General features: G+C 39.8%; 1 protein-coding gene across 1 annotated transcript; it reads left to right on the plus strand.

The window, feature by feature from the left end:
* The first annotated feature begins 135 nt into the window (after nucleotides 1-135).
* Nucleotides 136-12,250, plus strand: LOC307183231 (uncharacterized protein). Its single transcript, XM_079915455.1, has 4 exons — nucleotides 136-263; nucleotides 7,600-7,726; nucleotides 7,932-7,992; nucleotides 8,669-12,250. Exons 1-4 carry the CDS (start codon nucleotides 183-185, stop codon nucleotides 10,143-10,145), a joined length of 1,746 nt encoding a protein of 581 aa, XP_079771581.1. The 5' UTR covers nucleotides 136-182; the 3' UTR covers nucleotides 10,146-12,250.
* Nucleotides 12,251-16,762: the final 4,512 nt, after the last annotated feature.

Here is a 16,762-nt window from a genome sequence, read left to right on the forward strand (position 1 = left end):
TCAACTGAGTCAGGCTGCCTCCCGCAGGTTGTCACTCAGGCACGAGGGGGCGGGGTATTGGAAATCTGTCCAACCGGGAGGCTGCTGAGGCAGGTGGGTGGGGCGATGCTCTGCACTGGCGTGGACGTCATTTCTTTCTCCAATTGCGCCTAGAGCCGCTGGCTGTGTGCGGTTCACTACCCATGGAGAGCCCTCCATGTCACGTATCTGCACGGGTCTTTGGAGTCGTTAGGAAGGACTCAGACTCAGGAAAGCTCGAAATGGTGAGTGTGGTGCCCCAGGCTGCGGCCGCCGCGGAGGGACTGGTCGAAATCGGCCGAAGCCGGCCATCTTTTTGACACGGCCTCCTAGCGCTCCACGCCGGAGTCTACGGATACGCTGGGCCTGCGGCGCCGCTCGTACCTCTGTCCCCTCTGGCTCGCAGCGTGGGGATTGGCCCGGCAGCCGGGACCCCAGGCGTGCTGTTCTGTCACTTCGTGCAGGAACTTCCGTCCCGGCGTCTCTTTGCGCGGCTCTGCGCCCGCAGCCCCTCTTCTCTCCCGGATTGTGCTGTGAACTCGGGCGCCGTCTTCAGGTGACAATCGTGACTCGTTCTCCAGGATTCGGTCCTGGGATTATCTGTTCCCTGACGGGTCCCAGCCCCTCCTTGCTGCCCAGGGGGCACCCGTTTTCCTCTGAGTTTTCCAAATGTTTGGGAAGCAAAGTCTCAAATCAAAGACCCCCCAGCAGAGTAGGTCTTTGTAGGGCTTGTAGTAAATCATTACATTTCCATGTTATTCCCCGTCTTCACAACGTCAGTTTCCCCTCTCCGATTCACATTGTCTGTCAACTGTTCATCTTCCGTGGTCCATTTCATACAAACCCAATATTTTAATTGTTCTTACTATTTGCGCAGAGTCGTGGATTGCATTGGGAAGGGGGGCGGTCGGTGTATGTTTTACAGGAGCGGGAAGCCAAGAATAACTACTTGGAAGTAGGTGTATGAAATTCTTTCTCCTCCCCGTTTTTTTTTTCTGGGAAGAGACATCCTATGGGAAGTCCTTTTGTCGAGGTTTTTTTATGAAACTTTTCTGGACGATCTGTGCTGTGACCACTGCCCGTCCCTGGGTTAGTCCCCTTCAAAAGATTTATTCACTTATTTAAGTTTTTCTTTTCAATAGTGTAAAATGTATTTAATTAACAGAGCTTGAAAGACCATGTAAAATATTTCCAAAGAGGTAAGAGAGTTGAATTTCAGGGGGTAAAAAATTTTCAGTATTACATTCCAGTTGTTAAGAATTTTTGTTTCACTTTTTTAATTCCCTGAGTAAGGTGAGTTCTTTTGGAGTCTCTTTTACTGTTGGTTGATTTCAAATGAAATGTCAGGATTTAGACTTGGAGACAAAAAGTATTCAAGTGTGATTACTTACGTACTAAACTTGCCTTGGAAATAATAAATGACTGACATATTTTTCCAGAAAGTAATAGATCACTTGGGGTTTTCTGGGTGAATTAATAAAAGTGGCTGAGAATTTTCTTCTCTCATTTCCACATACACACTGGGTTTGAGTGATTTTGCTGAATTGTCCAAACAGGGTTTCTGTATTTAAATGATCACTGGTGCTTACCGTATTTAAAGACTTGTTCTACTGTCACCACACTAATTTTAAGACATTTCCATCACTCCCAAAATGAACCTCATGTCCATTAGTAGTAACTCTCCCTTCTCATCCCGAGGCCTAGGAAATCACTAATCTATTTTCTGATTCTATATATTTGCCTTTCTGGGTATCTTACATAAAATATCGGTAGTGGTTGAGAGCGCCTGTAGTGGGGAGCAGAGCCTGAAGTCAGTATCTTCAAACTAAGGCCCCCTTTGAGCCTGCACAGGGAAGTGGATCTTCCTGGACATCCTCCTCCTGCCCAATCCTACCTGCTCACACCCACCAATGGTAGTCCTTATACTGTGAGAAGCTGCAGAGCCCTGAAATCTGGGGGTGCAAGTTCACAAGGGTATAGGGATGTTGCCCTTTCAGGGTGGTACTTGTGATTTTCTTTAGCCTAGGCATTTTTTTTTTTTTTTTTTTTTTTTGTGGTACTCGGGCCTCTCACTGTTGTGGCCTCTCTCGTTGCAGAGCACAGGCTCCGGATGCGCTGGCTCAGCGGCTATGGCTCACGGGCCCAGCTGCTCTGCGGCATGTGGCATCTTCCCGGACCGGGGCATGAATCCGTGTCCCCTGCATCGGCTGGCGGACTCTCAGCCACTGCGCCACCAGGAAAGCCCTAGCCTAGGCATTTTAAATGTTATATTTGAGTGGTCCCTCCATGATAATAGGTGCACTCAGAGTGTAATTTGTGCCCATTGAGAAGTCTGTGAGGATGAGGTGTCCTGTCTCGTGGACAAAGGGTTTATGAATATGGGAGTCCATTTGGATCAGAACCTTAACCTGAATCAGGCTTAGAGTTTCCTGACTTGTGATAATGGAAGCCTGGGGTAGGGAGAGCTTCCCTGCTTACAGGACTGGGGAGGGTTTGTGGAGCTCCCAGAGTTTATTCCTGTGGCTGCCCAGGTGTCCCTGCCCTCATTGAGGGACTGACCGTTTACAGGAGTTTTATCTCAACTGGGCTTATCTAGACTCTCAAGTCTGTAAAGATGTTCAACTTTCTGAATATGGGCTTCCGAATTGTACGGACACAGTCTGCTTGTATGTTTTGATTCCAATATTTGTGTTTCTTTTCTTGGATTCCTTTATCCATTCAAGATTACAGCCCTTTGATTCTATTTTCCATTAACACTTGGGCTTTTAAAATCTATGTTGATTAACAGATACCATCTAAGGCAAGAAAGTTGTGAGGTCAAGTAGAATTTTTGTTTCATTTAGACAAGAGAACCTCAAGACGTGAAATGGGTGCATTTAAGTTCTCAGGTGCTTTTCCATTTTTAGGTCAGTGTTTGTAAGTGCCTGTCCCTAGAGAACTTTAACAATTAAAAGTCCTCTAGTATTCCTAAAGCAAATGAATTTCTATTTTAATGGATGTGGGAGAAAAGAAGAAACAAATTCTATTTCAGTTGATATGAGGAAAACACCTCAAAGTTTATGTCAATCTTTCAAATTCCTAGTCCATTTAAGGCTTAATTGCAAACCTAAAATACAGTGTAATATGCCACTTATTTCTGAAAATATCTCCAACGTTTACTGTAATGGAGAGAAAACCTATAATACCCTGTGTGCCTTTAGTTAGAAAGGGAGTTTTCTTTTTTTTGTGGTTTACACTTTTATATCCATTACTGTTTAAAGGATCAAATCTTGCAGTGGTTTTCTATATAGAATGGTTAAAATTAAATTCCTAAGGGAAGAAATTAAGACTCCCTGCCCACATGTTGCCGCACTTCTCTGCTCTTAATGCCAGCCACCCTCAGATAACCAGTTTTGATTAAGCCTTCATCATCTTTTTAGTGTTTTTTTATATAAAACAATCCAGTGCAAATGCCTGTTTTTCTTAAAGTTTTTATTCTAGTAATGATTATTTGGGACCCACATATTTGTTGTTTCACTACTGAAAGTTAAGCCTCACCCCCTACCTTTCCCCTCGTGCCTCTTACTTGGACAGGCTGATAAGAAAGTGTGGAGGCTCCTGCTCTGTGAGCTGCTGTTTGCTGGGGAGATTTTCCTGTGCCCTGTGCTGCCCTGTGTTGCACTGCTGACCCCACCAAGCCTGGGCTGTATACAGGGAGGATACTGAGTTGAAAGTTTCTGTCAGTTTTTTGTACTTTGGGAACAGGAATATGAGAATGGGGCCCTCCTTCCTGTGGTCCTGGGTTGATGTCTGAGATGGAACCTATCTGTGTTTAGAGCGAAGGTGTGACTGAGGCTGGGTTTGCCCAGACATTAGTGTTGAGGGTAGGACTGGGGGAGTAGGAGGATGATTATACCCTGTGAATGAGGTGAGCCCAAAAGACAGTCACTACTTTCAAAAGAGCCGTTATTTCAGCGAAAGTGAAAGAGAAGAGACAGGGGAAGGCAGCCTGTAAGTGGTGAGATTCCAGAAGGCTCACCAAAACTTTTAAGTAACTCTGAGGCTGTTGCCCCTGCATCTGTTGCAACAAAGATCCTTAGCCTCTCGGTTACGGTCGACAACACTCACCGTCTCAGCTTGGCACAGCAAGGGGATTTGTTCAAACCCAACTTGAACTCGGGTTTCTTAAGCTCTATAAAGCAATCAGTGTCATGAGGAGGCCTCTAGCCCTGCGAGCAGTGATGGGAGGCTCTCTGAGGAGGGCCTTAAGTTGGCCATAGGCTTCTGATGCAAGGCACTGTCCTAGGTCTCACATTAATATGCCATTAAAGCTGCAATTATCCCCCCATACTGGGATCTCTTACAAACAGAGGACTCCACTCAGGTGCCTATTATGGCTTTGGTACTGGAAACAGCACCCCAGGAGCTCAGCTCGGCCACTGACACCTACTTGTGATACGATGGAGCCAAACCTTGGCCGTTGGGCTTATGCGCCCTTGGAGAGATGACATTTCTTTCTTCAGTCCTTTGAAAGATGCTGTGTTGCTGTTGGAGCCACCCTCTCCAACTCCTTGGTTCCCTGGGTAGCTGCCTGGGATTCACTGAATGCACAGCTCTGGGGAGTGAATAGACTAAAGATGACAGTACACCCTGGAACATGATGGAGCTCAGTGGAGAGTTGCTCCCCTTCATCCCTTAGTTGAGACAGCCTTGATGAAGGACCAAAACCAACTGTCGCCACACCTAACCAAACATCAAGCAGTCATCAGGATGAGTTGTAATGAGTCAGTGCTCTTTTTTTAAAATAGACTTCAGCTTTTTTTAGGTTTACTAGGAAGCTGATCAGAAATTACAGAGTTCCCAAATAACGCCTCGGCATCCACACAGTAGTCATTATTCTTTAAATCTTGTATGACTGGTCCATTTGTTACAATTACTGAACCAATACTGATGCATTAAAGTGGGCAGGTGACATTAGCGTTGACTTTTTGTGTTGCATAATGTATGGATTTTGCAAATGTATAATAACATGTATTAATCATTTCTGCACATATAGTGTAATTTTACTTTCCTAAACTTCCTCTCTGCTTCAGAGATTGATTCATCTCTTCCTCTAATCCCGAAATCCTCCAGAACCAAAGATCATTTTCCTGTCTCATGCTTTTGTCTTTTCCAGAATGTCATATACTTGGAATCATGTTGTATATAGCTTTGTCAGATTGGGTTCTTTCACTTAGCAATATACTTTTATGCTTCCTCCATGTGTTTTCATAGCTCTACCTCATTTCTTTTCATCAGTGAACAGTATTTCATCGTATGGCTATACCGCTCATTATTTATTTGACTCTTGAAAGATATCTTGCTTACCTCTGACTTATGCCAGTTATGAATAAAGCCCCTACAGGTGTTCGTGTATGGGTTTCATGTGAACCTAAGAGCTATAAGAGTTGAAGTCATTTGGACAGATAGCAAGGAGTGTGATTGCTGGATCTTACTCAGTATGTAGTGTTTTGAAAGGAAGCTCCTGTTTTCCACTGTAGGGCTACCAAATTCCATTTCCCCCAGTAATGAATGAGGATTTTCTTCACCTTTTCACCAATATTTGTTGTTTTGAGTGTTTTGCATTTTAGCCATTAAATAAGTGTGTAGTGATATCTCATTGTTTCATTTGCAATTTCCCATTGACATTTGATGTTGAGCACATTTTCATATTTCCTGTTTCCCTTCTGTATGTCTTCTTTGGGAAGCTGTTTGTTAGATATTCGGCCAGTTTTTCATTGGTGGTTTGTCTTCTTACTTTGACAATAATACTTTAGATATTTTGAATACCAGTCATTTATCATGTATGCATTTTATAAGGATTTTCTCCTATTCTGTGATTTTCACTCTCTTTACACTTTCTCTTGAAAGAGGCATTTTCCATTTTAATAAAGTGAAATTATACTTTTTTTTCCTTTTATAAATCTTGTGATTGTTGTTATATTTGATAATTTGTTACCAAACCCAAGGTGACCTAGATTTTGTTCTGTGATATTTTCCAAGAGTTTATTACTTTTGCATTTTACGTTTTTCTCTCTAGCTTCTTACAATGTATTCTCTTCGTTTTTTCCCTAGTTTGAATATGATATACTTTGATCTCCATTTCTGTGTTTTCATGTTTTCTGTTCACTGAGCTTCATGAACCTATAGGTATTGTCTATCATTAATTTTAGAAAACTCTTAGTTGTTACTTACATGTTCTATTTCTTTCTTTCTTTTCCTTTAGTTAATTTCATTATGTGTATCTTAAGTTTTGTGTTAAAGAAGGTTATGCCAGGCTTCATAAATATTGTGTTATATCTTTTAGTTCTTTTTGGTCTTTTTGTTAGACTCTGGTGAAACAGATTCTTTTGGGTATAGGCGTTAAGAACTGAATATTCGGGTCATATTTTAAAAACATCTTTTCTTTTTTCCAGTTTTAGGACATTGGTTTGCCCTTTGAAGTCAGTGCTCTTATGTCTCTGGGAGGACTTGTTTATTTCAAGCTTTTAAATTCTCTTCTTGTGAGATTAAGAATCACAGCTTCTAAATTCATAAATCCCAGAACTAGATTTTCACCTGGCAGTAGCCAGTGTGGCTGCATGCCCAACACTTGTAGCTGAAATTGCAGAATGGAGACTTTATGTTGTGTTGGAGAAAACCACTGATGAAACCTATACATATTTTCTAATCATGGGAAAATTCACCATCACACTATTATGGACCTCAGTGAACCCCCTTGCAAACTGTAGCTCTTAAACTGTTCCTTAAGGACAGGCCCAGGGTATACTGTTAGGGTGTGATGAGAAGAGTTTTTCTGGCATGTAATTGCACTGTGTGTTCTAAAATTTGGCTGGAAGCAGCCCTGAGGCACATGAGTATAGGGATTTTGTGGTCTAATATAATATTGCTTCTTCCTCATGAGTGAGCTCTAAGTTTCAAATTTTCTAGCTGCATCAAATTATATATATAGAGAAAGGAAAAATAGAGTCTTTGATAATTGTTACACAAGTAGAAGGCAATGGTTCCCCAGAAGAATATATTCAGGCGTCTGCGTCTGATTTCTTTAAAGGCCTGGAGGACTTTGAGAGAATGTGGCCAGCTGGGATTTGTTAAAAGTTCGATTTCTCCAGGCACCTGGACTCTGATGTTAGATGATGGGACTAGGAAAAAGCTTCCAGTTCTTGACAGTGTTTCTATTCATTGAAGCCTCATGAGTCTTGATCCTCTTCCTTATGAAATGCTGTAAATGGAGCATCATAGGAAGAAGATGAAAGAATTTTTTTCACAAGAAATTGATGTTCTTAAAATGATATTTGTTTTATTTGTACAGTATTTCTGTCATTTCCCTGCATTCTCTGGGCTCTGCCATTGTGATATAAGTGATAATGTGTAAATAATTTTCATTTTTTCATGATGCTGCTAAATTATTGAGGAAGTGTGGAGAGTAAGTTTCTCATGATCAAGTCATAGAATAACTTTGTAAATAACAGAATCGTACGTAAACTTCCTATAAATGAAGTGTGGATGTCTAGTTCTGTCAATCTCATGCGTCTCGGTGTACACATATTTTCGGTATTTTAGGACTCAGTGACCATAGAGGATGTGGCTGTGGACTTCACACTGGAGGAGTGGGCTTTATTGGGTCCTTCACAGAGGAAACTCTACAGAGATGTGATGCAGGAAACCTTAAGGAATCTGGCTGCAGTCGGTAAGAATGAAGAAATTCCCTAACTTTGTCAATTAGATAAGAGGTATTTCTTACCTGTCAATATTGTTCCAAGATGTGGAACGTGGAAAGGGAAGACATTGGTAAAGAAACTAGAAATGGTCAGAGCTCATCCTGGACCTAGAATCTAATAATTTTTCTATAATTTATAGTACTTTGGGATCATTTTTCTGGGTCTGCATTTCAGGAGCAAAACGGGAATATCATGACATTGAAGATCAGTACAAAAACCAGGGGAGAAAATTAAGGTGAGTCACACTTAAAATACAAAGCACTGTCTCGTGAGAATTGCAGTAATATTATGAAAAATTTAAAAGAAGCAACATAATAACCCTGCCTTCAAATTGAGGTTTGTTTGTTTGTTTTAATTTATTTTTGGCTGTGTTGGGTCTTCATTGCTATGTGCAGGCTTTCTCTAGTTGCAGCGAATAGGGGCTGCTCTTGGTTGCGCTGTGCGGGCTTCTCACTGTGGTGGCTTCTCTTGTTGCAGAGCATGGGCTCTAGGCTCACGGGCTTCAGTAGTTGTGGAACCTGGGCTTAGTTGCTGCACGGCGTGTGGGATCTTACCAGGCTAGCGCTTGAACCTGTGTCCCCTGCATTGGGAGGTGGATTCTTAACCACTGCACCACCAGGGAAGCCCCATATTGAGTTATTCTTAGAAAATGTTTCCCAAAAATATTTTCTTAAATGGGATATAAATATTTAGTGTTTGCAAAATAGTTCACTTGCAGTCATTAACAATGAAACCTATACTTGAATATCACTTTTTAATAGAAGGTGTGAAGTCGCATTGAGAACATTCAGTGTATTCAATTTCTAACAGTTCACACATGATAGAAAACCAGTTCCTATAATTCATAATAAATATAATAAATGTAAAATGATTAATGAAGAAGTCATTAATAATATTCTCATTTATTACAGAACTTTTATGGTAGAGAGATTCTGTAAAAGTAAAGACATTAGTTTATGTGGAGAAAATTTCAACCTTATTCCAAATATCAATCTGAACAAGAAAACTCCTGGATTACAACCATGTGAATGCAGTGCATGTGGAACAGTCTTCATGGATCATTCATCCCTTAATAGACACATGAGATGTCACATTGAACACAAAACACGAGAGTATCAAAAATATGGTGTAAAGCCATATAAATGTAAAGAATGTCGGAAAGCATTCATTTATCCTGGTTCTCTTCGAATGCATGAAAGAAGTCACACTGGAGAGAAACCCTATGAATGTAAGCAATGTGGAAAAGCATTTCCATATCAGAAATCCTTCCGAACACATAAAAGAATTCACAGTGGAGAGAAACCCTATGAATGCAAGCAATGTGGTAAAAGATTCAGTGCTCAAAAACGTTTCCAAATACATGAAAGTAATCACACTGGGAAAAAACCATATGAATGTAAGGAATGTGGGAAGGCCTTCACGTGGGAAACAAGCTTTCGACAACACATGGTAACACACACTGGAGATGGATTTTATAAATGTAAGAAATGTGAGAAGGCATTCATTTATCCCAGTTGTCTTCGAATGCATGAAAGGAGTCACAACGGAGAGAAACCCTATCAATGTAAACAATGTGGAAAAGCCTTTAAAAGTCCTGAAACTATTCAAATACATGAAAGAATTCACAGAGGAGAGAAACCCTATGAATGTAAGCAGTGTGGCAAAGCCTTTAATTATTTCAGTTCCTTCCAAATACACAAAAGAAATCACACAGGAGAGACACTGTATGTATGTAAAACATGTTCTAAAGTACTGAGTACTGCCAGTTCTCTTCGAAATCATGAAAGAATCCACACTGGAGAAAAGCCCTATAAGTGTAAAGAATGTGGGAAAGCCTTCACATGGCAAAAAACCTTTCGAAAACATATGATAACACACACTAGAGATGGACCTTATAAATGTAAAAAATGTGAGAGAGTATTCATTAATCCCAGTTCTCTTAAAATACATGAAAGAATTCACAGTGGAGAGAAACCATATCAATGTAAACAATGTGGCAAAGCCTTTAGTTACTACTGTTCCTTACGCGTACACAGAAGAACTCACACTGGAGAGAAACCCTATGTATGTAAACAATGTGGAAAAGCCTTTAGTTGTAATGAAAGCCTTCAAACACATGAAAGAATTCACACAGGAGAGAAACCGTATCAATGTAAACACTGTGAGAAAGCCTACAGATACCACAGTTCTCTTCGAACCCATGAAAGGAGTCACACTGGAGAGAAACCTTATCAATGTAAACAATGTGGTAAATGTTTTAGTTCAAAAAAAGGTTTCAAAGTTCATGAAAGAACCCATACTGGAGAAAAACCCTATGAATGTAAAATATGTGGGAAAACCTTCCGTTCCACTTATGTTCAACTGCATGAAAGAATTCACACTGGATAAAAAACCTATCAATGTCAGGAATGTGGGAAGGCCTTCATTTATCTCTCAATCATTTGAAGACACATGAGACTACACACTGCATAGAAAACATATAAAGTGTGGAGAATGGGAAAGGCTTCTCTGATCTCAGTAGTTTAAAAGGATGAAAGGATTCCCTAGATAAAACTGCATTTGTAAACAGCCTGGGTAACAACTTCAGTTGGCCAACATCATGTATGAGAATTTCCATGAAGAAGAAGTATAAATGTAAATAACATGAGATAACTTAATGGAAAGTACTCCATGCCTAATGTTCCAGAAAACCTTCAATATGAAAGAGTTTTTTTTTAAGTTTTATAAATATGTTGTTTAGTAAGGATCTTTCTTCAAGTGTATCCTTGAACAGTGGATTTCTCCTAATTTTAGAAATGAATATTAATGTGAGGTAATTGTGTACATCGTCTTTCAACAATAGTACATAAGATTTAAAGGTAGTGATTTTTCCTTTAATCAGATAATGATTATTTTTCTTTCCATTTTAACCCTGTTGGATCCATGGGTGAACTTAAGTGTATTTCTTTTTTTTCCTTTTTTTTTTTTTTTTTGGCTGTGCCATGCGTCATGTGGGATCTTAGTCCCTTTACCAGTGATCAAACCTGCACCCCCTGCAGTGGGAGCACAGAGTCTTAACCACTGGATTGCCAGGGAAGTCCACAAGTGCATTTCTAATATGCAGTTAGTCTTAAATTTTTATAATGTTCTATTCATTCTCAGTTAATGAGCCATTGCAAAATGGCAGTTTGGTATTTGTTGGGTTATGCCTAGTAGCTTTGTGTGGCAGTTCCTGGATATTCATAATCTATTATATATAGTACCCTTTTCACTGAGAAAGATACTTTTTGGTGGTGGTGAGTATAGGAACCTTTTTTCATTTTCCATTATACTAAACACTTGGAATAAATTTTATGTATGGGAAAGATGTCAAAAAATATAGTTTCATGTAAGTTATGCTTTGTATTTCCTTCTGACTGGTATTTGGTGAATAAACTATGAGACTTGTGATAATACAAAAAAATCTATGGAGTTGGAGATATCTTGCCTGTGAGTAATATTAAGATCTAGACTTTCCATAATCCATCCCCATTTTCGTTCCATATCAGCATTCACCAATAGCTCACCTGTGTGTGATTTAAAAGCAGGTACAAAGAAGATACTCTTCAGATACTGGAATCCCCACACTGGTAGAGAGGCAGATTCATAGGAGCTTCAATGACACCATCTTCCACCTTATTTTCCAGACTCTGTCCTTATAGTCAAGAGTGTCGTTAACACCACCAACAAATGTTTGATTTCCATTTTTATGGATATATAGTTTCCCCTGCTGTCTTCATACCTTCTACATCAGAGATGCATCAGAGTTTGAATTTTTTCTGTAAGGGCTCTTGTGTCCACTGTCTAAGTATTCCAGTGTTTTATGGTTGGGAATATTCTCTGATTCCACTCTTCTCTGGATTATATCTTCATAATGTCTAATTTGTGTAGGAAACACTTTGTGCTGTTAATAGTGCTAGTGAGTATGTGTTCCTGACTCACCATAGCATTTACAATGGTGCCACTAAAAAGAATGACATGGGAGTTTGTTTCTCTGCTGCGTTGTACAGTGGCTTCCTTGACCCATTGTTTACATGTGAGAATAAGCACCTTCCGTCAGGAAGATGGTGGGTTTTTCCTGTTAATTGTAGCTGAATATAACCCCTCAATGTGTTTTTTATTTTATTTTATATAATTAAAACTGAATTTTTTTGTAAAACAGTTTTTGTAGTCGTTTCAAATATTTTACCAATTCTTTGATGCTTTCGTTAGCTAACACATGTTGTTTTTCATTTCCTCAAAGAATATATTGAAGTACCCATTTTATAAATATTCAGAAAAACTTGCAGTTTTCTTCATTTGATCATTATACAATATGAGTCTGTGAATTTTTATCCTGTGAATAGAAGGTCAGCTACTTTATCCTCAGGCCATTTCTTATTTTTAGTTACAGTTTTGTCCTGGATCTAATTTCTACTCATCTGCAAAAGTTTAATCTTGGGTTTTTTTCGGTGCTGTCTTGCCAGTGATCACAAGATCATACCTCTAGTCAAATACGGGGGCAAAACGAATTCAATTAAGAATTATTACAGGCAGGCTTCCCTGGTGGGGCAGTGGTTAAGAATCCGCCTGCCAATTCAGGGGACATGGGTTCGAGCCCTGACCTGGGAAGATCCAACATCCCGTGGAGCACCTAAGCCTGTGCACCACAACTACTGAGCCTGCGCCCTAGAGCCCATGAGCCACAACTACTGAGCCCACGCACCTAGAGCCCTGCTCAGCAACAAGAGAAGCCCGCACACCACAATGAAGAGTAGCCCTGCTTGCCGCAACTAGAGAAAGCCTGCACGCAGCAAGGAAGACCCAACACAGCCAAAAATAAATTTAAAAAAAAAAGAATCTGTACATACACAACTGAATCACTTTGCTGTACAGCAGAAATTAACACAATATTGTAAACTAACTATACAATAAAAATTACAAAAGAGACTGATTACAAATCCTATAAGACTGTGGTGTGTAACAGTAACGGTGTTCAAAAGGACTTCTTATAGGAATTTTACTTGTGTTAGAGGATTTGATTGCTGTTCAAGGTAGCAAGAAGTATTGAATGCTTTTAGGCGGTTAACTTTATTTTATCATTGGTGATCATAAATCATTTTCTTGAAAGCAAGAACATTCTCGTGGAGCTAAACTTAATTGCTAAGAAACTTTATTCAATTATGTTATAAGAGGGGGCTGTTGGTCATTTTTATGATTTTTAATTTTATCTTTTATCACTATTAGAGACAGGTTATAAAATATAGATTCATTTCTTAGTATGCTAGGTAATATTTTTATAATCTCTTTTGTGACATAACCAAGGCCTATAAATTTAGGCAAATTGTGAGACAATAAAAAGCTAGCAAGAGAGAAAGATAGGACTGCTATGCCAGTGAACCCTTCTGAAGGACTATACTCTTTTCTTTAAACATTAATTTTATTGAACTACAGTTGATTTACAATGTTGTATTAACTTCTGTTGTACAGCAAAGTGATTCAGTTATATATACATATATATTTATTTATTTATATTTTTTCAGTTTATTACAGTTTATAATAGGATGTTGAATACAGTACCCTGTGCTATAAAGTAAGACCTTGTTGTTTATCTGTTCAATGTATAATACTTTGCATCTGCTAATTCCAAACTCCCAGTTCATCCCTCCACCATTTCCTCTCCCCCTTGGCAACCACAAGTCTATTTTCTATGTGTGTGAGTCTGTTTCTGTTCCATAGATAAGTTCATTTGTGTCATATTTTAGATTCCACATGTAAGTGATAGCATTTGGTATTTGTCTTTCTCTCCCTGACTTAACTTCACTTAGTGTGATAATCTCTAGGTTCATCCATGTTGTGCAAATGGCATTATTTCATTCTTTTTTATGGCCAAGTAGTAGTCCATTGTATATATTAACCACATCTTCTTTATCCATTCACCTGTCGATGGACGTTTAAACTGATTCCATCTCTTGGCTATTGTGAATAGTGCTGCTGTGAGCATAGGGATGGATGTATCTTTTTAATTTATTTATTTTTGGCTGCATTGGGTCTTTGTTGCTGCGTGCAGGCTTTCTCTAGTTGTGGCGAGTGGGGGCTACTCTTCACGGTGATGCACAGGCTTCTCATCACAGTGACTTCTCTTGTTGCGGAGCACGGGCTCTAGGTGCACAGGCTTCAGTAGTTGTGGCACGTGGGCTCAGTAGTTGTGGCTCACGGGCTTAGTTGCTCTGCAGCATGTGGGATCTTCCCAGACCAGGGCTTGAACCCATGTCCCCTGCATTGGCAGGCGGATTCTTAACCACTGTGCCACCAGGGAAGCCCCAGATGTATCTTTTAGAATTGTAGTTTTCTCCAGATATTAGCCTAGGAGTGGGATTGCAGGATCATATAATCTGCATGTTCTTTTTTTAAAAATATATTTATTTATTTGGTTGTGCCAGGTCTTAGTTGCGGCAGGCGGGCTCCTTAGTTGCGGCTCGCAGACTCCTTAGTTGTGGCATGCATGTGGGATATAGTTCCCTGACCAGGGATCGAACCTGGGCCCCCTGCATTGGGAGCATGGAGTCTTTATCCACTGCGCCACCAGGGAAGTCACTCATCTACATATTCTTAATTCAGTACACCAGCTCTGGCTTCTCACTATAGGGGGAACAGGTTTTATTAAACTAATGCAAGCACTTGAGATTTCCCTGGTGGCACAGTGGTTGGGACTCTGCACTTCCAATTCAAGGGGCCTGAGTCCAATCCCTGGTCAGGGAACTAGATCCCATGTGCATGCTGCAACTAAGAGTTCGCATGCCACAACTAAGGATCCCATGAGCTGCAACTAAGGAGCCCGCCTGCCACAACTAAGAGCCAGCACAACCAAATAAATAAATATTGAAAAAATAAAGTAATAATGCAGGCACTCACTGAACAAATAAGCACATAACAATAAAAATCTCCAGAAGGAATGGGTCCAGTTCCCAAAGTTGCTACATTATATTTCCTAAACTATCTAGTTTATATCAAAAATATGAGACATGTAAACAAACAGGAAGGTAAACCATACAGTGAGAATAAAGAGCAATAGAAAAGTGACCCAACTCTTACAAGGAGACTGCAGTAAAATTGCCAGGTGATGTCTCAGCAGAAAACAGGGAAGCCAGAAGGCAGAGGGAAACATTCAAAGTGCGCTAGGAAAAAAGGCTGTCAACCAACAATCCTATATTCAAAACTATCTTCTGAAAAAAGATGCAAAATAAGGACTCTCTCAGATCAACAAAAAGTGAAAGAATATATTGATAGTCAATTGCCTCACGGGAATTACTGGAGTTCTTCAGGCTGATAGCAGGGGACTCCAGAAGATAATTCATATCAACATAAAGAAACAAAAACACCTGTACAGGTAATTCTGTAGCCAGAAAAGGCAGAATCAATACATATTTCCTCTTTTAGCAGATGTCAAAAGTACTGTGTAAAATCCTATGTATGTAATGTGTTACTAGGCCATTATATATAGCAGTGTAATATTTATGTAGTATGTTTGCCATTAAAAAGCATAAAGGTGGGAGTAACTGTACTAGGCTAAGGAGATGACCACAGATTGTACATAAGTGTGAGAAAATATTTCCGGGTTATATCATAAGTTGATATAATCTGCATAACAGTAATAAAAATGGCAAAAGGGAATAGAGCTTTATATGAGTAATGTTTCCATATATCACTGGAATTATGCTAGCATAAATCTGAGTCTCATTTTTAAAATTAATACATATATGTTAAATGAGCAACCTCTAAAAAAATTTTAAATGTATAATGGAGATGTCATTTAAAAATGAAAGTGGATGGGCTTTCCTGGTGGTGCAGTGGTTGAGAGTCCGCCTGCTGATGCAGGGGACACGGGTTCGTGCCCCGGTCCGGGAGGATCCCACATGCCGCGGAGCGGCTGGGCCCGTGAGCCATAGCCGCTGAGCCTGCGCGTCTGGAGCCTGTGCTCCGCAGCGGGAGAGGCCACAGCAGTGAGAGGCCCGCGTATCGCAAAAAAAAAAAAAAAAAAAAAAAGAAAGTGGAAACTTGAAAATATTCACTTAATGTAAAAGAAGGCCTTAAGAACTAAAAACAACATGAGAATTGTAGGATACAGAAAGTAAAATGGCAGGTGTAATTGCCACTATGTATTAATACTAAATGTGAGTGGTTTACATAGCCCAAACAGGAGGAAGAGATTGTCATCTCAGATTAAACAAAGAAACCATGATCTAAATATGTGCTATGTAGAGGAAGCACACTTTTGATTCAAAGACACCAACAAATTGAAAATAAAAGCCTGTGATAGATATATCTGTGAACAACACCAACATGAAGACTGGAGAGATTATACAAATATTAGGCAAAATGGACTTGAATACAAAAGGTATCATTAGGCATATTGAGGGACATTACATCATTCCAACATGGTCGAACTTTATGGCTTGTATCTAAAACAGAACCTTGAAAAAATTATTATAGCCATTAATATCTCTACTAGCAGAGAAGGAAGACCTCAAATCAGTACCCTGTATGTACTTCAAGAGACTGTAAAGATGAGGTCTTAAACACAAGGAGAAAAGGAATTAATACAAATTAAAGTAGAAATGAGTGAAACAGGGAATAGTAAAACTGTAGAGAAAACCAATGAAACCAAAAGTGAGTTTGTTACCCAAAAGCTGGGTTTGCCTCTTGGTGGGTGTTCGGCAAAAGACACATCCAAGCCAAAGGTGTGGAGAGGAAAGGATTTATTTGCAGCAAGTAAGGAGAACACAGGGATCTTTCCCAAAGCAGTGTCACTCAGAACAGCAAAACTGGAGAACTTCTAAGCTATGGGTACATGCATATTCTGAAGGGGCTTGAGAAGAGGAGAATTCAGCCAGGAATTTGGGCAAAGGTTCACAGAGTCCAAGCTTTAGTTGACTGAAGTCAGGAGGGTCAACACCATCATTCCATCCTTCACTTGGGGGCCTTAGGTCCTGCAGAACTCAAAGACA

This window comes from Stenella coeruleoalba (genome assembly GCF_951394435.1).
Source record: "Stenella coeruleoalba genome assembly, chromosome: 3".
Lineage (NCBI taxonomy): Eukaryota > Metazoa > Chordata > Mammalia > Artiodactyla > Delphinidae > Stenella > Stenella coeruleoalba.